This window comes from Cynocephalus volans, chromosome 7 (assembly GCF_027409185.1).
Source record: "Cynocephalus volans isolate mCynVol1 chromosome 7, mCynVol1.pri, whole genome shotgun sequence".
In the NCBI taxonomy this organism is placed as follows: Eukaryota; Metazoa; Chordata; class Mammalia; order Dermoptera; family Cynocephalidae; genus Cynocephalus; species Cynocephalus volans.
In genome coordinates, this window is record NC_084466.1 from 120,070,659 (window position 1) to 120,094,707 (window position 24,049).

The 24,049-nt window shown below is 37.9% G+C and overlaps 1 protein-coding gene across 1 annotated transcript; it reads right to left on the reverse strand.

Moving 5' to 3' along the window:
• Positions 1-1,226: 1,226 nt before the first annotated feature.
• SLC16A12 (solute carrier family 16 member 12) lies at positions 1,227-24,049 on the reverse strand. Its single transcript, XM_063101646.1, has 6 exons — positions 23,940-24,049; positions 11,552-11,655; positions 8,725-8,868; positions 6,519-7,098; positions 4,241-4,500; positions 1,227-1,450 (listed from the first exon to the last, which is right to left on the reverse strand). Exons 1-6 carry the CDS (start codon positions 24,047-24,049, stop codon positions 1,227-1,229), a joined length of 1,422 nt encoding a protein of 473 aa, XP_062957716.1.

Consider the following 24,049-nt stretch of genomic DNA (forward strand, 5'->3'; position numbering starts at 1 on the left):
TCCAATGAATTAGGTTTCTAGTCATTATCCATAAAAAGATGAAGAGGACATTGGAACAAGAATTGACACAGGGAGAGAGCAATCTCACCTTTAGAATATCTCTAGGATATTTTTCTGGTAAAACCCACCAAGCCCTGTTTTGGGTAATGATGAACATAAATGTCTGATCTGCAAAGAAAACTCTCACCAGAGACCTGCTGATTCAAGAATTCCTGCCTAACAGGAATACTGCCAACAATTTTCTGTTCCTAATGGGAATGTGTCTGCAGTTTAAGTAAGAGCTTTTCTGAAGAAAAAAAAAAATGGGAAGTTTTGGTGTTGCTAACATTTCAGGTAAGATTGAGAGTTTGCCCTTGTGACTTGGTGTGTTCTGCTAAATTTGGAGTAAGTAATATATATGATAGTAGCAGAGGTGAGCCCCTGGGACACAGTCTTAGGAAAAAAGCTTTCAGTTTCCAGTGGACAATTTCAAATAGAAGATCTTACCAGCCACCCTTTAAAATCTGTTCCAACCATGGCATCCCATGATTCTTTGGATTCTCAAAGTGGTATCTAGCCACTGACAGAGGCAAGAGCTGGCTGGAAGACCAAGAGGAGAAAAATACGAAAGAAATACAATCTCTTTCTACATTAATCACAGCCTTTTGAAGAATCTCAAGTATTCTTTAGCAATCGTGTTTAAAACCCTAATGAGAAACTCCACCATGAACGAGGTTTGGCATCTTTGCTCTCCACCACCACACCCAAGTGACCCCCCTTCCCCAAACAGCATGAGGGAAGCAAACCTACACATTAGTGTTCACCTTCTAACTGAGGAGGGAAAATGGAGAGGCAGAGACTTTGGAATGATAAGACTGCTGCCCAGTGTCATCTGCTTTGGTGATGCCTTGAATTACCCCTAGCTATAGCTAATTATATCAGTTGTGTCCTTATATTCCCCATGGAATGATGCTCATTGCCCAAAAATATGAGTTCAATTGTGAGTACAAATCCCAAATCAGGAAACCCTAGGCTAGTCCAGCTTTCTTTATTATTTGCTATTTTCCCTTATAAAAGTGTTGACAAAACAATAAAGGTAATTTCTTTGGAAGGCAATACTTCTTCCAAAGTAAGATGCTTCAGAGATATGAACAATCTGGTAGTCCCTCTTTCTCAACCCTGAAGATTTCCAGGCTCAAGGCTATTGGTCAGGTGGTGTTATAATCAGGCACTGCTATAGCCACAGGTTACCCATCTTTCTGATCTAATTCTCTTGCTACAGAATAAGCCACTGATCCATTGGTCCATAGCTGCAGCTTGGGATCAGGTTCTTTGGCAAGAAACCGCAGTTGGTTTTTTTTCATCCTCTTTAAAAGTCTACCAAAGCCAAGCAACACAGAACTAAATATCATTGTAAATCCAGAGAGAAGGAATGCTGCAGTGTAGTTGCCAGTCGTATCTACCAGCCATCCTGTAACAAACAGCAAAATTACATTGTTGAGCTGAAAGTTCAATTATTTAACCACTGTCAAATCTAATAATTTGTAAGGATAATATCAAGAGATTGCTAGCATCACCATTAAAATTTTGAGACAAAAAGCAGATCACCTAAAAATATCATATAGCAACTGAAAAATACATTCTATTTTCTAGGGAAAATCTAAAGTAAGTAGACTGTTGTTATTATGTAAAGTAATTAGAAGAATGTCACATACTTAGCAATCACACAATAAATATTGGTAACCATTAGCTCCATGAAATCTGGTAGAAAAGATAAAAAATAGCATCATTCAAATTATTGAACTTGGCATAATTTATCTAGGGTGTTAGGAGAATATAATTATGCAAAATGCTAACAGTATTCCCAGTACCCATACACTATCTTGAATAACATAACATGCTTCAAAGCAGGATCCAAATTTTCAACTGGATTCAGTCATTGTACCCCATCCAGTTTAAAAATCTGATCACTGGGCCATCTTAGAAGTTGCCAATGAACATTTGTAAAGGCATGATTCTGTAAGCACAGATTTTTGTTTTTAATCTCCTGTTAAAATTAATCTCAATTCTGTATCTCAGCTCTAAATTTTGAGCAAAACCAGAACATATGATATGCAAAATATGGGCCACAATGATCAGAAAATCAGAGGGGTAAAGTTATACCTTGGCAAGCAGTTATCTTTTGATTAACATAAAGTTTTTTTAAAATGTCCTTCAAACTTTACTTGTAGCCAAGAAAATCCATCAGAGAAGTATATTGTTCTTCCTCTTACCCACTTCAAACCCATTACTCAAAAATGGCCTGTAGAAATTGTTATAAGCCCCACAAAGCTTCCTGCAATTCAAGCTACTGTCAAATATTTTAGTTATCGTGTGATTTACTTGTGCATTTCTTTAGCTCCAAACAGAAGAGATGAGTAAAGAGTTGTCATTTTAAAGGTAAATAAATAAGAGAAGTATTATAATAAGAACCCACATCCTAATCCTCTAATTCCCAGTAAGGAGGATAAGGTCTGATTTCCCAAATGAAGCGCATGGACTGAAAAAAAGGCCCAGGAATCCAAATTTCATTTGTGTCCTGTGAGTTTTAACAGAATTACACTGTTCCTAAAGGTTGATGAACACTAAAAGTGGCTACGGAGGATGTGGAAACATTTTAGGGGCAGTTTTCCAAAATGAAGCACTAAACATATAGTTCTATATTAAGGAATTTAAACTGACCAGGAATTTTCATTGGCAGCAGTCAAACAGCCACTCGTTCCCCTAGTTTGATGTTTTTTTTTTTTAACCCCCAATTGTTGGGTTTTAGAAATAACCCTAAATTGTCTATTCACAAGAGCAGCTAATAGCAGAGATCCTGTCTTCTTCAAAAAATTCCTTTCCTCCTAAGTTTGACTCATTCTCTTTTGCCTGTCTTCAGAGACCTTGTTCACTCTCCCAGTTTTAATTTAGACAGGTAATAATCTCAACCAGTTATTCTCAATCTTTAGTGTGCAGGTTGAAAATGTAGATTCCTTGAACTCACCCCCAAAGTTTCAGATCATAGGTGGGATGGTCAAGGAAACTGCATATTAACAAGGGCCCTAGGGGATTCAGATGCAGGTGGTCCCAGGACCTCATTCAAATGACACTAGTCTAGACCACAAGCTCCAGGAAGGAAAAACAGTTTCTGACCTGACAGCTGCTGTATCACCAGTGCCAAGCACAATGCTGATTACAAAAGCAGTAAATATTTGTTGAATTACTTGTTTAATGCATGCAATAAATATTTTCCATATTATCTGTTTAATCATGCTTTAAATTTCTATAGCATTTACAGTTTACTAAACATTCTAAATGTTTTATCTGATGACTCCCAAATCTGTATATCCAAATCTGGCCTCTCTCTAAAGCTCAGATTTCATCCTTAAACAGCTCTATTTAGCATTTTCACCTGTATATTTCAGATATCTCAATATATCTAAACATTAAATTCACCATTTTTCAGGCAAAACCACTTTCTCCAACTTCTTTATTCCTTTCAACCATGACTTTATTTTCTAAATCATCTTTGACGTCTTTCTCTCCTTCACCCCCATATTCTAAATTCAGTTGATCATTTTTTTCCAAAATTTCCTCCTTGCCCCCAGAGCTCATTTCTGTTTCTGCTACAGCAGAAATACAAGAAATACAGCAGTTCAAGTGTTTATCAGTTTGCTTCTGAATCATTAGAATGGAATCTTAACTACCTCTCCCCTAAATTGCTGGATAAATTGCTAGGTCATATTTTAAAATACATTCTTCATCATATTGCACAAAAGTTTTAACACTATCCATAATCTATGAAGAATTATAGAGCCCAGTCTTTGCTTAGAATTCAAAACACTCTACTATGACTCCACACTTATCATTTCAGTCTTACCATACACGGCGCCCTGCTGGAGTCTTGTTCTCCCATCAGACTTCCCTCTGAATGTGCCGTACTTCATTATAACTCTGAACAACTGCTTCATTCCATTGCCCTCATCATTAGTATGGGCAGGAATCAAAACCCTAATTTGGGACTTTTTCTTTCCAGGTAGGTAAGTTCCCCCCTTGGTTGGAAGAATATTATAAAACAAAGATGTAGGTGAGACTGTGATATTTTCAGTAGCTCTTGCATCCCTTTTCTCTTTCACTCTTCCCCAACTCTGTTGTCAGCCCTTCTTGTGTGTGGGTTCACTGTTTTTACATCAACATGACAAAGAGAACACGTGGTTGGGGGTTCTCTCTGGAAACTTACCTGCTATAGGCGGGCTCACCAAGTACGGCACTGCATGGAGGAAGTGCACCACACCCAGTGCTGATGACAAAGAGGTGGTCCCCACTATTTCTGTGGTCACTACTGGGATCAAGGTGACGTAGGCACCATCAAAGTAGCCAAAGGTACAAGAGAAAGGCACGAGCAGTGGGAGACTTTGAAGTATTGGGAGGCAGAGATAGCAGAGCCCATCTAGTCCCACAGCCAAGAGGTAGCAAACATACTGATAATTCTTCAGACACCTGTGGATTTGAAGAACACGAGTGAGTGCAGGATGCACAGGCTCTATAAAAGAGCTTTAGAACCATGGCCATGCAGCAGTAAGCATTGCAGTTATTTATACAGATGGCTTCCCCATTGTGTGTTATCTATGTTTTCTTCCTATCTTTCTTTTGGTATATGCAAACACAAGAATTTATCTCCCCAGGAAGCATGGTGTGGTAGGAAGAATATATGCTCTAAAATGAGAAAGGTAAAAAATATATATATAAAAAAATAAAAAAATAAAAATAAAAATAAATAAAATGAGAAAGGTAGAAGATTGAAACTAGTTTTGTCACTAAGTATGGCCTCGATTTCTTTAGCTGTAACGTGAGAAGGTTACCTATCTTGAAGGGTTACTCTAAAGACAGTTGTGAAATAACATGTAAAGTGTCAGAAGACTAATATTTTCTAGCAGTCTACTGTATTAGATGCTTTCAGTTGTACTATCCATTGGTATCTGTCATATCACAGATGCTCAATAACGCAGTGGTTATACAAAGGAGAAACTGGAATGTGAAGACATTACATGATTTGCCAGAGATAATGAAGTTGTCATACAAGGACTAAGTCTTATTTCAAGAATTCCCCAGTGGTACTTCCATTACATATTCCCTCTGTAACTCCAAACCCATCTGTCATACCAAATATTTCAAAGACTGTGTAATGTCAGCACAAGCAGCTTATGCTTTACAAATGTTTTTCTATCAATGGACTCTTGAACCTCACAAAATGATATGAGGTCAACAGGCAAATATTGCACTGGTCCTTTTTACAGACAAAGATCCTTGAGCATCTGAGGGTTAGGTGATTTTCCCTAGGCCACAGGGCTAAGAAGGGACAGAGCCAGCACAAGAACTTAGATCTTGTATGTCTCAGACTAGAGATCCCTCATCAGACCTACACCAGGCTGCTTCTCACCAAGTTATTTGATTCTGAAGATAGATACCCTTTGCTCTACCCCTTCTTCCTTAGCCATTAAAAATGTGAAATTAATTCTAAATATTAATTATCCTAATTAATCCTAAATTACAGGATCAGCAGTTGGATCCTGATTAATTTCCAAAGACATGATTTGTGAGAAGTGATGATAGCTCTCCTATGACAGCTATCATCATTTAGCTCACCATCATTTAGGAGAATACAAGTAGCTTCCACTCTTCAGTTCAAATAGATGAGCATTTGTGGGGAAAAAAAAAAAAAACAAAACACTTGGTAGTTTTTCTTACAACTTTGGTTTCTAAAGCTACATTATAATGAAAGTCTTTGCTATTTGCACTGTCAAGCATAAATATGTTGCCACAGATAATGTGTTATTGCACCTGATCCTCCTGCCTAGACTGGATTCTGCTCCTCTTTCCATTGCTAGCCAGTCTCTGGGGTGGTTCAAAAGAAACTAAAACCACAACACCCAGCCAGAAGTTGTCTTGACTTGGAATGGAATTAAATCTGTTACCAGAACTGGTAGTTATTCTAGGCTTCTGCGATTTAGACAGACACACCATCCTAAACCATCTAGGACAAAGGTCAGCAAATTATGGCCAGATCCAGCCCATTACCTGTTTTTGTACTACCTGTGAAGTAAGAATGCTCTTTTGATTTTTTAAGTGGTTGGAAAAAAATCAAAAGACTGATATTTTGTGACATGTAAAAATCATAAGAAAAATTCAAATCTCAGTGTACATCAATAAAGTCTTATTGGAACATAGCCACTATTGTCTCTGGCTGCTATTGCAGTAGAGTTGGGTAGTTGCAATAAAGATCATATGGCCTAGCTCACAAAGCCAGAAAACGTTTACTATCTGTCTCTTTAGAGAAAAAGTTTGCCAACCCCTGATCTAGAAGAACCAGTAAGGAAGTTGCCTTTAGGTACTGAAGACTTGTTAACATTATTAGGTCATTATATCAGACCTAGGTATTCTACAGAGTAAGGGATGAGGGAAAGATCAAGGCTTAAAGTTCCCTGATGGGTAACCAGTTGCGGTTTCATGAATTTTACCTTCTGTCAGTTAGCCATCCAAAGGTGATATTGCCAATAATGTTCATCACTCCAAGTATGGACATAAGAAAAGCAGCTTGCTGATGACTCACTCCAACACTCAAAGCATAAGGCACCAAGTACACAAAGACAGGGCTGCAGCCGTAAGCCATAAACAGAACAGAAATGGCTAACATAACAAAGTCTGGCATCAGTAAAAAACTATATTCCTGTTTCAAAGAGCAACAAAGGCAGGTCTGCACCCATTCTTTGGTCAAAGGTGAAAAGGGAGACACTTGCTTAAAATCTTCTTTCTGAGTTCTACAGACATGGTTCTGCTCTGGAGTTGTACGGTCCTCTTTAAGAGTAATTGGCCGCATCAAGGCACCACAAACACAGAGATTCAAAACGAAGCCCCCAAGAATGAGTAATGCTCCCCGCCAGGAAAACTGTTCAATAAGGAGCTGAACCACAGGAGCCAAGATGAAGGTCCCAATGCCACTTCCTGACATGGCGATCCCATAAGCGAGTGCTTTCCGTCTGCTGAAATACTTGCCAACCATGGCAATAGCTGGAGAGTAACAAAGTGCAAATCCAAGACCTGTGGATAAAGAGAACTCCATGAGTGCTGGTACACCATGAATGGCTAATGGAAGAAAGTATCTCAGAATAAAATTATTTGGATTAAAGAGAATCTGACCTTTAGTTAAACTCTTTTAAAGTTGTTTTCTACACCAAGTTGAAAATGAGTCTTCTCTTGCCGGTTATCAACAATTGAGAAAATATAGAATATATTATGACTTTCTTCTTAGGAAGAACACCCATAAGGAAACATGACTTCTTAAACCAAATTAAATGATGAACTTAAAAATCATTAATTGAATTAACTAGAAAAATCCAGATAATACCAATCAAAGAAACTCCTCCCTCCTTCCTTTTTTTAAAACTTAAATTATCCAGATTTATTGCCTCAACTCTTAACTGCCTGTGAAGACACAACACTGATAATATGTATGACTCTGGAGTTTGGATTGAAACAGTATATATGAATACATGAAAGTTCCAGAATAATTTTGCATAGTTGGGAAACATCATCCCAATTTTATATGTGAACACAGCAACCTGAAAATATCCTTTAAGTTCGGCAGAAAATTGTTGATGGTTCAGAAAACTTTTTAAAGATTTTCACCTTCTATTAATCATTAAGTCAAGAAAATCTGAAAGGCTTCCAGCCTGGATTTCATGGCACCTGCAATGTCAGAAAAGGAAAAAAACAAGCTTCAGCTCCTATTTCCATCTGCAGTGCAGGGTGGCCAGTGACCCAGAGTTGCCTGGACTGAGGGCTTTCCAGATGTGGGTCTTTCAGTGCTAAGACCAGGACAGTTCCTGGTAAACTGGGACCACTGGTTACCATAGCAGTCAGGCCCTTTGGGTTATAGGGGTGGGAGGATGTACCTTCTTTAGCTGACAGAGTGAGAATTACAGCCTCACTATGAGTTTATATCCTTTATAGACCTGATTCATGCTACCCCAATAGCACAGTACCCAGATAGGAGTTGGCGCTACTCTCCACACCCCTCTGAGGGATGGCAAACTGCTACTCCAGTCCCACCAACCAACGCCATCTTGATCCTATGCAGTCCCCTTAAGTGTGTATGGAATATACATATGTTGCTTCTCTTTCAATGGGATTGGTTATGATTCGTGAAAGTGATACTTACATAGAATTGAGAGAATGGGTAATATAAAAATATTCACAAGGGGCTTTCTTTTTAAAATTGTAAACTCCCATTTACTGGACAATGATATTCAATAAAGCAGGGGCAACTCAGGTTGACCATAGATAGTATTTTAACGTCTTGGCAAAGATGTTGAGTGAATGACCATTGCCGAAAATTTATGTGACCTTAGGTAATATATCATTTCTTCTGAGTACAGAATCTCAGCCATATACTAATGCCAAAGGGAAAGCCAGCGGTTACTTTTATCATATGGCCAAATTAAAGTGGTGATGCATTTTCATTAGGGTAGTGAAAACACATTTCCAGTTCTGTTTAACTGCTGGGTATGTAGACAAAAGCTGGATCAGCTAAATTATGCATCTAACAAAATGAATATTTTATAAATCATTGCTCTGTTGATGTGCTTGGCAACCCCTGAATGGAGTGGAATGAGACAAGCCCTGACTATAAGATGGGGTGAGGCAAGTAATACAAAGTGCCCTTACCTGTAAAAACTCCCAGAGTGAGGTAGAGATGCTTCAGACTGGTGGCAAATGAGCCCAGGATGAGACCAGTAGATGCAAGCAAGCCACCCAGCATGATTCCCACTTGACAGGATAAATGATTACTGACAACACTCCCAAGTGGAGCTTCAAAAACAATAATAAATAGGTTCAACAGAAAGGCGCGAGGGCACTGCGAAAAGGCTGTGGTGTTGTATGGACAAAGCAGAGAATCATCAACCTTTAAAGCATCGAGCCTACCCCACTAACTCTACGGCTTTAGAAACTGAGGCCCAGAGAAAGGAAGTGATTGCTCCATGGTCACACACAGATTAAGTGGCAGAGCCAGAACAGAATTCAAGTCTCTTTAGTTTTAGTGCTCATTCCTTATCTTCATTCTGTTACAGTCATAATCCCAAGAATAGAGGGTGTTTTTTAAACAGTAGATCAACTCTTTATTTAAACTGCATGTCATTTGCACAGGGATGCTTGATATAATATTGCTTATACACTATTAGCAATAATGATGACTGTTAATTGGTGGAGGAAAAAAGTGGGCAGCACTGTGTGACCAGCAGTGCTCTGCAGTATAAGACCAGGGGGAGAGATCGTAGACAAGTTCCCCAATCTGGCACTGCCTTTGGGTTTTAGGACACCCTGTAGATGAGAAATCAAAGCCCAGAAAAATCTAAGAAAAATCTTTTGCATCCATGGTGACACTTTGGTTGGCATCACTCTATTTGTGCTTTACCAGTGTATCAAAATTGTGTTGACCTCAAGGCTTATAGACTATTAATTAAAGCTGTAAGAGGCCAAAGAGGAACTGAAGTTCAGGGGAATATGTCATACCCTAGGTCACCAAGAAGTATAGTTCAGGGCACCTGACACAGAGTGTGTGGTTATTTCACCCTGTTATTCCTTGAGTCTCCCAGACTAATGGCAGGAGTGACAGGTGAGAAAGACATGTGAATTCCTTTCAAAGGAATAATTCACGCTGACACCAGTACTCTTAGCAAAAAGATAAGAAGAGCTGATTCTCTGCGTATCTGTTCATTATGATCATTTTCTATTGATCAGGTTGAAATTGGGAGCCAACTCAAATGTACATGATAGAATAAGACATCAGCCCTATGTCTCCTGTCTAGTTAAAACAGTGGCTGGCTGTATATTTAACCTCTGGAGAATAGGGATGAGAAAATCTGAAAATATATCTAATTCTCAAGGATGCTGCTACTATGGTTGCTGGAAAGTGACAAAATTTACACCAAACTCAATAAAAAATGTTCACTTCTGTATTCATAGGGCAGTTCTGTTCCCAGTGTGTGTCCCAGATGTGATTCTGCAGCCTCTTCTCCATATTCTGAATTCTAATGTTCTAAGTTATATTACCATGTGAGCAGGTGTATATTGTAATTGGGTATAACGGGCCTCATGTTCTTTTATGGAATTTAAACATACGGCTTCTGACAAGACCCTGCTCAAAGCTTCACACAGTCATTGTCATCCTATTGGTCACCTAAGATCATTTGCTCCTTTTGGGGTGATTATAAATATTCTCCAAAGGATAACAGTGAGGGAAGTGAGTCATTGTATCCTCTGAGAAAGACAAACAGGGCCTCTTGGTGTGCTGATCCAAAGGCTGTGGCTAATAATATGTCCTTGAAAATCAAGTGATTGTTTTACTGGTTAAAAAGAAAAGACAGACTACAGAACCCAAACATGATTTTTGATCCCTTAACACCCTCTTATCAGTTGAGTCAACTTAGCTTTCTCGAGAAACCTGCTTTTAGTCCTAGAATTGCTCTCAAATTCCTCCCAACCAAGGAAATACATTTCAGCACAATTCAACTGATTCTTGAGTATGTACATTTTTTCTAAAAATAAATGAGTGAGTACATTCGAATGAAATCAGATGAAGTTTATTATGAGTTACTGAATAATACAGTATTTCCCTTTTTTTTTTAACTGAGACATGGCCCAAAGAGACAAAAGTTTTCTAAAATACTCAGAACTCAGCCAAATGAAAAAATTAAGTGGGTCTAGTCTGCAAACAGAGCATTTTGATTTGAGCCAATCTCAGAAACTCTCTAAAACACCAACTTAATGACTTCGGGTTGAAATTTATGAAAAGAAAAATCTCAAAGTTTGTCATCCTCTATCATATAGGTGGAATGTGGTTTCCATGAATTTCTAGAATACCCTATATACCCTATGTATTTGGGGTTTCTTGACTGAAGTTAGAGCCATAGTGAGTATGTTTAGCTCATGATTACACAACCCTATCCTTCCCCAATACATCTGTAAGCATGAAGACTTATGCATGAAAAAAGATGAAATCCATGAGGGAACAGAATGCAAACTAAGACTTGAGATGGGATGCAACACTGCTGGCCCTCATTTAGGGAGATCATATAGAAATGGGTCATAATGCTATCCAGTGACTGTTTACATGACTAGAGAACAAGGAGGCCATAGTATCTGGAAGAGAGAAGCCAAGCAGATAATGTACGGTAAACTGCTTCCAAAATCAGGATGAATTCTACAATCCTCAGCATCCTAACTCTATACGGAAGAGACAAATGTTATGTGTTTTTTTGAGTGTATTAACTACCTGTTCCATCTGACATCAGCCAAGACCATTAATTCTAAGAGTAAGTCTGGTTGGGTTTGGCTAAAGGTAGGATTGATCTTTTCTTTTTATATAGTCTTAGCCGATTTTTAACATAGCCCTTCTACTTAGAAAAACTGGTAATCAGAGTCAGTGGAAGGTCATTTTCAGGTACAGTTAAATAGTAGCCAGGAATTGTCTATCCTGGTAAGTGATACTCACCACAGAGCATGGTCACACAATCTACAATGGAATGGATCCATGCTGTTTGTGCATAATCCTGAGCAAAGTATGTCTGGAACTCCACAAAAAAAACTGAGATACATCTGAAAAATACAATGCAGGGCATTTTATACAAAAAGTAAAGGAACATGTATTTGAACCAGAACTTAAAAGTTTTGGTTCAATCAGCTGTTCTACTCTCCAAGAGTTTTAATTGCTGGATCATAATACATGTGAAATCAGAAGCTGACCATTTGGGCCATTCCGGAGAAAAGAAGTGTGCAGTCACCAGAGAATCTGCTGAGGTGAAGTAAATGTAAAGTTCACAGCTCTAGGGAAGATATTATGGAAAAGATAGAAGGTCAAGAACATGAATTCTTACTTATCTTAATATTTTGCTAACATGTGTAACTTCCAAGAGATTGTTTTACAAGGTAAAATTTGACAATGAAGAGTTATACTCTAGGATTTACACAAAGGTAATAATCAGATGATAATACTAATAGATATACATAAATGGACATAGTCTGGGAAACTATAATAGCTAAATATTGAAACCAACTTAACCGTTCATCAGTGAAGGGCTGGTTAAATAAATTACAGCCTATCAATAAAATATAATATTATTAACTATTAAAAATAATAATGTTGAAATAAGCAAAAATGTAAAACAAAAAAAATGATGTTGATCTGTGTTTACTGATTTGGAAATAAATTCATGCTATAAGGTTAAGTAAAAAAGTAAGTTATGAAATATTTCATATAGTATGATTTATTTTTGTAAAAACATAATTTATGTAAATAAAAAAGCTTGAAAGCATATATGCCAAAATGTTCCCAATCATTGTATGTGAATGGTGAGATTATAAATGACCATTTTTGTCTTTGTTCTGCATTTTGAATTATTTTACAATGAATGTGGCTTCTTATATAATCAGAAATGTGTGGGAGTGGGGTTAGGTGGGTGGGCGTGGGTGTTTGCATGTGCAGAGAAAAAGAGAAAGAGAGGGAAATATTTATGAAGAAAAATAGTTAATTACTTAGGGAAAAAGACATAAGTGAAGCAGAAACAATAGTTTGTATCATGGTACAACTTGGAAGGAGGCTCATACAGATTAGCATGCTGTCCCAATTCAGGTTAGGAAGCTTTTAGAGCTCAGTGATAGCAGGGGAAGAAATCGGGGTTTGTGGTTTGGGGATGAGATAAGACGTTATCAATTTCTTTGAACAGGGCTAAATTCCAACTCATCGTGCTTCAGTAGCCCATAGTAAGCCGTTATTTTCACTCTCCCTCTCCTCTCCAGTTGCTGCTAGGTGTGAAAGTAGGTGGTAGAGAGCTTGGAGAAGAAGGCAGAGAACCAGGTCTAATCAGGACAGTTGTGTTAGGCAGGCCAGCTTTAGGCATAGAGCCTGGCACTCAGAAGCATGAAATTTGACTTAATGCTCGGCTGTCACTGACTTAATATTCTTAATAGTTTTATCTCTGAATTTGTATTTTGTAAGTGACATCCAATGGAACAATGGAGGCTGCATGTGAGCGCAACACGTGTGTATGCAGTTTTTTTGTTGCCCCATTTGCATGTAGCATTAGAGATGTCCCATGAGCACAGAATTCTGGTGGACCCACTATTCTAGGGAGTTGAGTATAAGGTAACTGTTACATCTACGACTGAGCTGGTGTGGTGGTAGGGATAAAGCAGTGTGTAACAGTTCTCAAAAAGGCCACTCCTTCCTTTTGAACCAAAACCTGACTCAAATGCAGAAAGAAGGCTGTGGTGTTCTAAGAGTCACAAAGGACTAAGGATTCCTATCACATTCTTTCCTATTCATGTTATGTCCTTGTATTAGCCAACCTGTTATGCTGAGAAGGACACAGAAGGAAAGGGAGAGATAGGACTATCCATATTTCCTTTCCCATTCAGTCCTTCCTTACTCATCAGTAAGCTGAAGATAAGAGAATGTTGATAGGATGTGCAAGTATCAAGAAGTCAAATAAAAACAGTTGAGTTAGCTTTGTGCAAGTTTCCCACTGTTCTGGTAAAAATGAAATGCATATGCATCTACAAAGTGCAAAATATGAGTTGTGTAACTTCAGTGATTCCACATTCGAGTTCAATTCTCATATTTGCATTTAAAACTGGCATTGCATAACACGAAGATGAACTGTAAATTCATGCTAATAATTCAACATTCCCATTTTTCTTTACTTAGAACACTAAATAGCAAGTTCAAAACACCATGAAAAATTAGAGACCACTGAAGAAAGGAAAAAGCTTTCTATTTTGTATTTTTAACAGTACTTTTTTTTCCTGCTTTTTGAACAAGGGGACCTACATTTTCACTTTGCACTGGGCCCTGCAATTATGGTGTTGGTCTTAGTGATAGGAAAGAGAAAAGGGAACAGTATAGGGAGCTAAATTCTAAGTTCCAGCAAATGCTGGGATGGAGTTTGACGTGCAGCTTATAGAGAAGGGATTGACACTTGCGGAAGGAAGGGGAAGGACACAGGATTTGGCAGAGAGAGAGGTCAAACTGTGATGCAGGCCTGACAAATTCTCAACCAGTCCCAAGTGAAATAGCCAAGCCTTTGTGCACCTTGCCCAGGCAGTCCTTGGACATGGGCACCTCCTGGAAGGGTGTGCTCTTGAGAGAGACAGCTCTCTGCAGGTGAGGGAGACCCTGAGAACACTGCCGGCCTCAGGCTGCCTGCTGACTGCACACCCTGCCCCTGAGCCGTCTGAGTGGCACATCTCTGTGTTCACCACAGTCCCATTTTTGTTCCACATACTGAGCGCTGTGTGTAATTACCTATGTCAAAGGGATGTAAAAAGTACTCCTTCTTCACCCAGTGATCTAAGAAGCCAGACAACATGCTGCAGTAGGTCTGATGTATTAGGTTAATAATTAATCAGAGCTTGGAGTACTGAAACATAGTCATACGCAACAATACTGTAGCTGATTGTGTGAATTTAAATTGAATGAAAATATTGCAGAACTTTTTAAAAAGCATGAATCAACTACAACAGTCTTAAACTTATTTTTATTCAGTGCAACAACAACCACCACCTTATGATGTTTCTTAACATCGTAAAGATTGCTAGTCTAGTACTAAAAAGTCTATTATTTTCTCTTAACCATTAGGCCTTCAATTTAAGTGAGTAATGATTTATTGGATATAGCTTCATTATCAAAATAGTTTAGTTATCCTTAGCGCAGGATTTCTCAGTGGGAGCACTAGTGACATTCTGAGCACTATTGAGCACTATTTTGATAATTCTTTGTTGAGGGAGGTTGTCCTGTGTATTGTAGAAAGTTTAGCAGCATCCCTGGCCCCTACCCAAAACATCTCCAGACATTGCTAAATGTCCCCTGGAGACCAAAATCAGCCTGGTTGAAAACCATTGACCTAATAAATTGCCAAGTTCTTCTCATTCTACCTCATACATATCTCTCAAATTCATATACATATCTCCACCCCCTTAGCCAGAACCCTCCTAACTGATGTAGAATGCACACTAGGTTGCCTTCAGTACATTCTACACTCAGTGGTCGAAGGGACCTTACCAGAACACAAATCAGATCCTGATGCTTCAAACTTTCTAACCCAATATGTGAGACTCTGCATAAGCTGGCCCTTCTTAGTGTCTCTACTTTCTGTCCATCTGTTGGGTTCTTCACTGCAGCCATACTTGACTTCTACTTCTTTCAACATGCCATTCATGCTTTCTCACACCTCTGAGCCTGACATTTTTTTCTTTTCTAGGAGTTGCTCCCAGCCTCTCTCATTCTTTTAGTCTCAAAATAATAATCCACTCCTCCAGGAAGTCTTCTCTGACTGCCCCTAACTATGTCTAAGTTTGGGCTTGATACTTCTTTGATGTGTTTCCACCACATGCTAGACATTTACTACACTGTATGTATTTATTTGTATTTTCCATGAACCTGTTGCTCTGTGACAACAAAGACCATGTTTGTCTTATCTCACTCTGAATCCCAAATATCCAGTACAGTATCTGTCATGTACTGGGTGCTCATAAATATTGTTCAAGGAAGGAAGAAGGAAAGAAAAGATGGAAGGAAAGAAGGAAGGAAGGAAAGGAGGAGTGAAGGGAGGAAGGGTTACAGTTGGTAGAGGAAGTGACTGGAGGATAAGGAAGTGAAAATGGTTGAGTAACAACTTCAAGAACTGTAAATGAGAAAGGGATGAAGAAGACTGGATGGCAGCTACATAAGGACATGTGGCTAGGTGAGGTAAACTAGGGACATGAAGAATGTGAGTATGTGATAGGCTGAGAGAAAAAAAGCTGGAGATGTAAGAACACAGGCTATCAGAGAGAAAAGGGTCCCAGATGATGATAAAATATTTGGGAATTAGAAATCATAATCTCTTCTTTTCTCTTTACCAGATCATTTTGGGGGAACGTCATATTTGTGTGACTATGTTTGTCTCTTGGGACTTTTCTTTTTAATCTTGCTTTGTTGTTTTCTTTTCTGCTTGCTGCTTTTCTTAACTGACTTGACTGGTCATATCAGTCAGACTTTAGGTATGTGAAGATCAAAACCTACACCTGAGATTCTTGTCTAAACATGTGAGGAGCCTTGCCAGAGGTAAAATTTTTAATAACCACATACATACTTGTGAATGTTTGTGACTTTCATGAAGTATGGGAAGATTATTGCATCACTTATCTGTTCTCAAAAGGGAAAAGAACCACAGAACTTTTCAAATGGTAAAGTTTGATGATTCATGCCTTCTAAACACAAGTACAATCTTAAAGAAATCAAATTTTATTGGGAACACGTGCAACTCTCACTCTGGAGATTACTTTTGTTATTTTTGTTGTTCTATGTGATATTTGTTCAATTACAGAGGTCAGGAGAGCAAGATTCTAATCCCTGATTCTCACACCGGGTAACTGAGAGTTTTTGACAAAGGTTCTTAATCTCTCAGGGTCTCGGTTTTGCCATCTATAAAATAAACATTTTAGTAAGCATGACTATATCAGTCAGAATGGGCCGAATGATGATGCAGCAGTAAACAATTCCTAATAGCCCTCAGGGTTTGATAGGCTCTGTTCATAAGAATGTGGAAACAAGATATAACCCAAGTGTCATCTGTTATGAAATGACATTCTCAAAGATACTTTCTCACAAGGGGCCAACATGCTTGCTGTCTCAATCTTGCCACTCTGCTGTAAATTTTTTCTCTGGTTCCTGTACAGCTGGGTGCTGACAACATCTGGCACTTGGTAAAGATTTTTCTCTGGTTGATGAAATTATCCACTAAATCAATGCAGGAGTTAATCCACTGGGCAGTGTAGCCTAGTGGTTAAAAGTACTGCCACTTACTAACCATGGACCACGGACAAGTTATTCACTCTCTGTGTGTTATGAAGATTAAATGATCTAGTCAATGAAAAATGCCTGAAAGAATGCCCACAAGCACAAAGCAAGTGCTCAGCTAAAGTTAGCAGTTATTTACAGGAATTCAACTAATGTTAAAAGAGCTCAAAAGAGCTCTACGATTCCAAAGGACTCTAGACATTTATTGAAATTAAGTTCATGTTGACCCAGAAGTCTTAGAGAAAGTCTCACAGGCCTCAGACTGGTGGAGTAGGGGGTGGTGGAGGTGGAGGGTTAGTTTTGCACACTTAAAATTGTATGTTGCTTTTCAAGTACCAACCCAAATCAAGTGGTCAATTTATGAATAGAATGTCATGCTATTGCACACGAAATATGATTCTTAACATAGATAACGTATTTGGTAATAAAATGTCTCAAAATAAAATAAGTAATCAATATACATTAACAAACACAGGGAGTAAGTACATAATAATGACCACTTTAATAGCCTGTACAGCTTTAAGCTCTTTGTAAATTTTTGTGTGGAAGTCAGCATCATCAAGCACAAGGCAAGACCAAAAAAAAAAAAAGATTTTAAATGGCCTGAGTCATAACACTAGCATTGTTTGTAACAACAAAAATGGGCAAACAGTAAATATGTCCATCAATAAAAATGTGCTAATTATGGATACGTCCATATGGTGGAATTTTAAGAAGCTATATTTGCTGATTTCCAAGAGATATTATTAAGTGTGTGGGGGAGAGGGGCTCAAAAAAGTATGTTTAGTATGATCCCATTAATGTAAATGAAAAGAATATGCATTCAAAGAATCTATATGCCTTGACATGCAGTTGTTTGTACAAGTTGGGGGTAACATCACCATGGTCAGTTACCAACAGGACAGAGAGGATAGAGGGCCTCTGTAAGAGAAATTCAAAGACAACTCTCCCCTTGGCACCATGATTTATCACTGACATGACAGCCTCATGGATATGGAGGTAGCTCATCTTAAGACAATGCTTCCCATAACCAAGGCAACTTTTTAAAAACCTGTGTCTTGTAACACTATGGTTGTTCTAGAGGATAAGGTGCAGAGTTTGCATTTGTGTGTTTGTGTGTGTTTGCATCTGTGTGTTTGTGTGGGGCATTTGTGAGTATGGAGGGGCAGGTAGAAGCGTGATATATGTATGAGAAATAACAGGATAGGAAGTTATTTAATTGTGTGTTGGAAAGAGCAATAGTGGTTTCTGTGTATGGGAGGGAGGATTCAAGAGAGTGGATTATGAGTGTGTGTGCAGTGACAAACAAGCAAGATGTGAAGTAAGAAAAGATTAGGATTCCAGTCCAGCTCTGTCCTACTAGCCAAAAAATGTAGGCAAGACACTTACCCTTTCTTAACATTAGTATCCTAAATCTAATGGGGGTGAACACGCCTCTTCTGCCTAAATCACAAGGTTCACATGAGGCAATGTGATTGAGAGAAGTATCTTAGTATCTCTACCAGAAGCACTATGGACAACTCCACAAGAACATAACTTTATCAAGAAGTCTCAACTTTTAACTCCACAACCTTCTCACATCCAGAACACAAGATCCATAATATACATGGGAGAAAAATCAGACTTAACATCAATCTACAGACTAACAAATCTACAGTTTATTATAACATGTAATCAACTAACCCTTACTGTAGCAAAGACAAACATCCTTCTTCTGTCCTGTATTATATATTTTTTATGGGCAGGATATCCATGTCTTTATTGATGATACCACCAAATAAAGTTATTAGTGCAAATTACATCCTTGTACTGTCAAGGCTGTGTTGCCACAGAAGAGAAACAAAGCGTTCTACTTGAAGGAAAGCACCTGCAGAGGAAAGAGCTAGCACATGCAGATTTCAAGTATGTATTATTCCAAATATGAATTACATGAATGAGTCTCAATGTAAACACATCGAATTTAAGCATATGCAACACTATGCCCTTAGAGAAAAGAGAGGGAGAAATGAGCATGCTAGATCTTTCAGCAACTTGGTTAAATTTATTCCTAGATATTTTGATTTTTGGTAGCTATTGTAAATAATGTTGCTTTCTTAATTTTTTTTTCAGCTAGCTTGTTGTTGATGTATACAAATGCTACTGATTTTTGTATGATGATTTTGTATCCTGCAACTTTACTAAACTTGTTTATCAGTTCTGACTATTTTATGGTGGAGTCTAGGTTTTTTATATATAAGATTATGTAATCTGCAAACAGAGACAACTTGCCTTCTTCTTTTCCAATTCAAATGTCCTTTTTTTTTTTTTTTCTCTTGCCTAATTGCTCTGGCTAGGACTTCCAGTACTATATTCAATAAGAGTGGGAAGAGTAGGCATCCTTGTCTTGTTCCTATTCTTAGAGAAAAAGCTTACAACTTTTCCCCATTCAGTATGATGTTAGCTGTGGGTTTGTCATATATGGCCTTTATTGTGTTGAGATACTTTCATTCAATATATACTTAGTTGAGCGTTTTGATCATGAAGGAATGATGAATTTTATCAAATACTTTCTCTGCACCTATTCAGATGATCATATGGTTTTTATCCCTCATTTTGCTAATTGATGTGGTGTATTGATTTGCATATGTTGAACTGTCCTTGCATCTCTGGATAAATCACTTGATCATGGTGTATAATGTTTTTAATGTGCTATTGAATTCTGTTTACTAGTATTTTGTTGAGAATTTTTGCATCTATGTTCATCAGGGACATTGGCCTATAGTTTTATTTGTTGTGTCCTTGTCTGAATTGGGTGATGCTCGCCTCATAGAATGAGTTTAGAAGAACTCCCTTTACTTCAATATTTTGAAAAAGTTTGAGAAAAAATTGGTATTCATTCTTCTTTAAAAGTTTGGTAGACTGTAGCAGTGAAGCTATCTGGTCCTAGACTTTTGCTTCTTGTGAAGATGCTGATTACTGATTCAATCTCGTTACTTGTTAGTGGTCTGTTAAGGATTTCTCTCTTGTCTTGGTTCAGTCTTGGTAGGTTGTATGTGTCCAGAAATTTATCCATTTCCTCTAGGTTTTCCAATTTTTTAGCATATACTTGTTCATAATAGTCTCTAATGATGCCTTGTGTTTCTGTGATGTCAGATTTAATGTTTCTTTTTTCATTTATGATTTTATTTATTTAGGTCTCTCTTTTTTTCTTAATTATTCTAGCTAATGGTTTGTCAATTTTGTTTATCTTTTCAAAAAACTCAACTTTTGGTTTTCTCAATCTTCTGTATCATTTTGTGGCTTCTACTTCATTTAGTTCTGCTCTGATATTTATTATTTCTTTCCATTTCCTAATTTTAGGATTGGATTGTTCTTGCTTTTCTAGTTCCTTGAGATGCAACATTAGGTTTTTTATTTGAAATCTTTCTAATTTTTTAATGTAAGCACTTATTGTTGTAAGTTTCATTCTTAGCACTGCTTTTTCAGTATTCCATAGGTTTTGGTATGTTGTGCTTCTATTTTCTTTTGTTTTAAGGAATATTTTGATTTCCTCCTGAATTTCTTGTTTGACCCATTGGTTCAGGAGAATGTTGTTTAATTTCCATCTATTCATACATTTTCCAAAGTTTCTCTTGTTATTGATTTCCAGTTTTATTCTGTTGCAGCCTTAAAAGATACTTGATATGATTTTGCTTTTTTAAAATTTGTTGAGACTTGATTTTTGGCTTAACATATACTCTACCCTGGGGAATGTTCCATGTGCTGATGAGAAGAATGTGTATTCTTGAAATGTTCTATAAATGTCTGTCAGGCCTATTTGGTCTATAATACATTTCAAATCCAATTTTTGTTTTTGTTGATTTTGTGTCTAGATGATCTGTCAATGCTGAGAGAGGGGTAAAAATCCCCAACTATTATTGCATTGGGGTCTATCTCTTCCTTTAGGTCCAATAATATTTGCTTTATATATCTGGGTGTTCTGATGTTGGGTGCATGTGTATTTATAATTATTATATCCTGTTGCTGAATTGATACCTTAATCACTATATAATGACCTTCTTTGTCACCTTCTTTGTCTCTTTTTATAGTTTTTGGTTTAAAGTCTGTTTTATCCAATATAAGTATAGTTCCTGCTTGTTTTTAGTTTCCATTTGTGTGGAATATCTTTTTTCATCCCTTCACTTTTAGTCTATGTGTGTCTTTACAGATGAAGTGAGTTTCTTGTAGCCATCATTTACTTTGGCTTTGGTTTTTAGTTCATTGAATCAGTCTATATCTTTTAAATGAATAATTTATTCCATTTACATACAAGGTTGTTATTGAAAGGTGTGGCCTTCCTCCTGACATTTTGTTAATTGTTTTACGGTTGGTTTGTATATCCTTTGTTTATTTCTTCTATAATTTGTCCTTGCAGTTTGGTGGTTTTCTGTAAGGAAAAGACATAATTTCTTTCTCTGTCTCATTTGCAAATCTGCTTTACCAGTGAGTTTTATTCTTTCATGTGTTTTCATGATGGTAGTCATTTTCCCTTTGCTTCCAGATGTAGGACTCCCTTAAGGATTACTGGTAGGGCTGGTCTAATGGTAATAAATTCCCTCAGTTTTTGTTTGTCTGGAACAACACTATTTCTCCTTCATTTCTGAAGGATAACTTTGCTGGGTATAGTATTCTTGGCTGTTATTTTTTTTTCTTTCAGCACTTTGGATATAACATTCCACTCTTTCCTGGCTTGTAAGATTTCTGCTGAAAAAATCTGCTGTTAATCTGATAGAGCTTCCTTTATAGATTCTCTAATTGTCTTTGACTTTTGACAGTTTGCCTACATGCCTCAGAGAAGAATTTTGGAGGTAAACCTGTTTGGGGATCTTTGACACTCTTGGACCTACAAGTCAATATCTCTCACAAAACTTGGGAAGTTTTCATCTACTATTTTATTAAATAGGTTTTCAATGCCTTTTTCCTTCTCTTCCCCTTCTGGAATACCCATAATGTACATGCCTGTAAAATTAAAGTTATCTCATAAATATTGTAGGCTTTCTTTATTCTTTTTTATTCATTTTTCTTTCTTTTTGTACAACTGGGTTATTTCAAAATATCTGTCTTCTTGAGAAATTCTTCCTTCTGCTTGATCTTGCCTGTTGCTTAAGCTCTCAGTTGTGTTCTTTTTATTTCATTCAATGAATTCTTCAGTTCCAAGATTTCTGCTTCATTCTTTTTTATATCTCTTTATTGAAATTCTCATTCAGATCATGAAGTGTTTTCCTGATTTTGCTGAATTGTCTATTTGTATTCTCTTGCATATCACTGAGTTTCCTTAAGATCATTATTTTGAGTCCATTTTCAAACATTTCATAGATTTCCTTTTCTTTCAGGGTCTGGTGCAGAGAATTATTGTATTCCTTTGAGGCTGTCATATTTCCTTCTTTTTTAATGCTTCTAATATCCCTACGTTGATGTCTGGGCATCTGGAAAAACAGTCACTTCTTCTAATTTTCTGAAGTATGTCTTGAAGGGAGACACTTTCCTGTAGATGTGTTCTATAGTGTCAGTTGGATAGGCTGTTTTAGGCTTGGTTATGGGTGAGTGCAGTATCATAGTCTTCATGTGATTTCTTTATCAGTATTCAGTGTTGAAGTTGTCTGCAAGAGTGCCTCAGTGTCCTAGGTACTGAGGTGCTCAGCTGCTCCTTGCTGCAGTTAGTGACACTGGGAAGGGTTGCTGAGGCTTCAGTTGAAACCTTGAGCCCCTGGGAGAGGTGCTGGTGCACTCAAGGACTCTGCAGTTGAAGTGGGTGACCCTGGATTGGGTTGCTGGGGTTGCAGTTGGAACTTCAGTGTTCTCAGAGAGGTGCTGTGGCAATATGATGCCCCTCCACTGGAGTAAGTGGGGTTACTGGGGAAATGGGCAGGATTGCAGACCCTGGGGAGAAGCACTACAGTGCTCTTTAGCTCCTCAGGTGTAGTGGCCAACCCTGAGGTGGGGCTCACTGGGGCTGCAGCCAGGACCTTAAACTCTCAGGAGAAGTTCAGGGGCATTCTCTTGCTCCTCTGCTAGAGTAAGTGACACTAGGTGGGGTTGCTAGGGTTGTGGGCAAGATCTTGGACTCTCAAGAGGTCTTGGGGTGTTTTGCAGCTTCTCAAGTGGAGTGTGCAACTTTAGGCCGAGTCACTAGGGCCATGGGTGGGACCCTGCACCCCCAGGAGAGGCTCTGGAGTGCTTTGCAGTTCCTCAGCTAGAGTATTTGATACTGGGTGAGGTTGCTGAAGCCACGGGCAGGACTCTGCCCAAGAGAGGCTCTGGGGTGTTCTGCAGTGCCTCAGCTGAAGCAGGTGACTGTGGGTGAGGTCACTGAAGCCAATCACTATGACCTCTTGCCATTAGTTTGCCCATAGTGTTTTCTTTTTAATTTATGAATTATGAATCACACATCCAGTTAGCTCTGTTTCTACCATAAAATCTTAATGTTTAAGACTTATCTTAATTAAGATTTATTATTAAGATGATAGATAAGAAAAATTCTAAAAAAAATGGACTTTCAGAAATCATCTTACCCATCTCTGGAGCTATGTCAGATTATGCTTAATTACCTTCTCAGGTGTGTATTTAGCAACTCATTAAAACCCCTAGAAAAGTGATTTCATTATGAAAATATCATGCATCCATTCCTTCCTCTAATGAACAAATCAGTACACTACCCATGTTATTTCATATATGATGGGCTTTAAACATTTCATATTAATGATGAATGGAAGATGAAGAGTGAAATGAAATATGTATCACATACTTCCACATCTTCTGGAGCTTCTTATGAAAACAAATGGCTTCAATAGCCACAATATTGAGTCTAAAAATGTCCTAACACTTCAGGTTTAAGTATCAGATGGATAGAAGACACCACTATCTAGGACTTTTAAGTATCAGAAAATCACATTCCTTGCAAAGTAAAAGACATCTGAGCAGTCCACACATATTTTCACAATGATGGGTTCAGAAATGGAATGAAACAGACTTAGAAGAAAAAACAAGCCAGGTCAGTTTAATAAATCAAGAAGAAAATCCCACATACCTGGTGACTGCCCGAGTGCAGATGGTAACAAAGAAACAGCCAGCCACAATCATCCAGCCCCAGCCTCCATCTGGAGGGGAGGTAGACCGAGCTCTATTTACTTTTGCCAT

Coding starts and splice junctions, on each gene's coding strand:
- SLC16A12 (XM_063101646.1), bottom strand. CDS start 24,049: ATGGCAAAAGTAAATAGAGCTCGGTCTACCTCCCCTCCAGATGGAGGC. Junction 11,656..23,939: donor TGCACTCGGGCAGTCACCAG/GTATGTGGGATT, acceptor TGTATTTTTCAG/ATGTATCTCAGTTTTTTTTG. Junction 4,501..6,518: donor GGATGGCTAACTGACAGAAG/GTAAAATTCATG, acceptor TCAAATCCACAG/GTGTCTGAAGAATTATCAGT.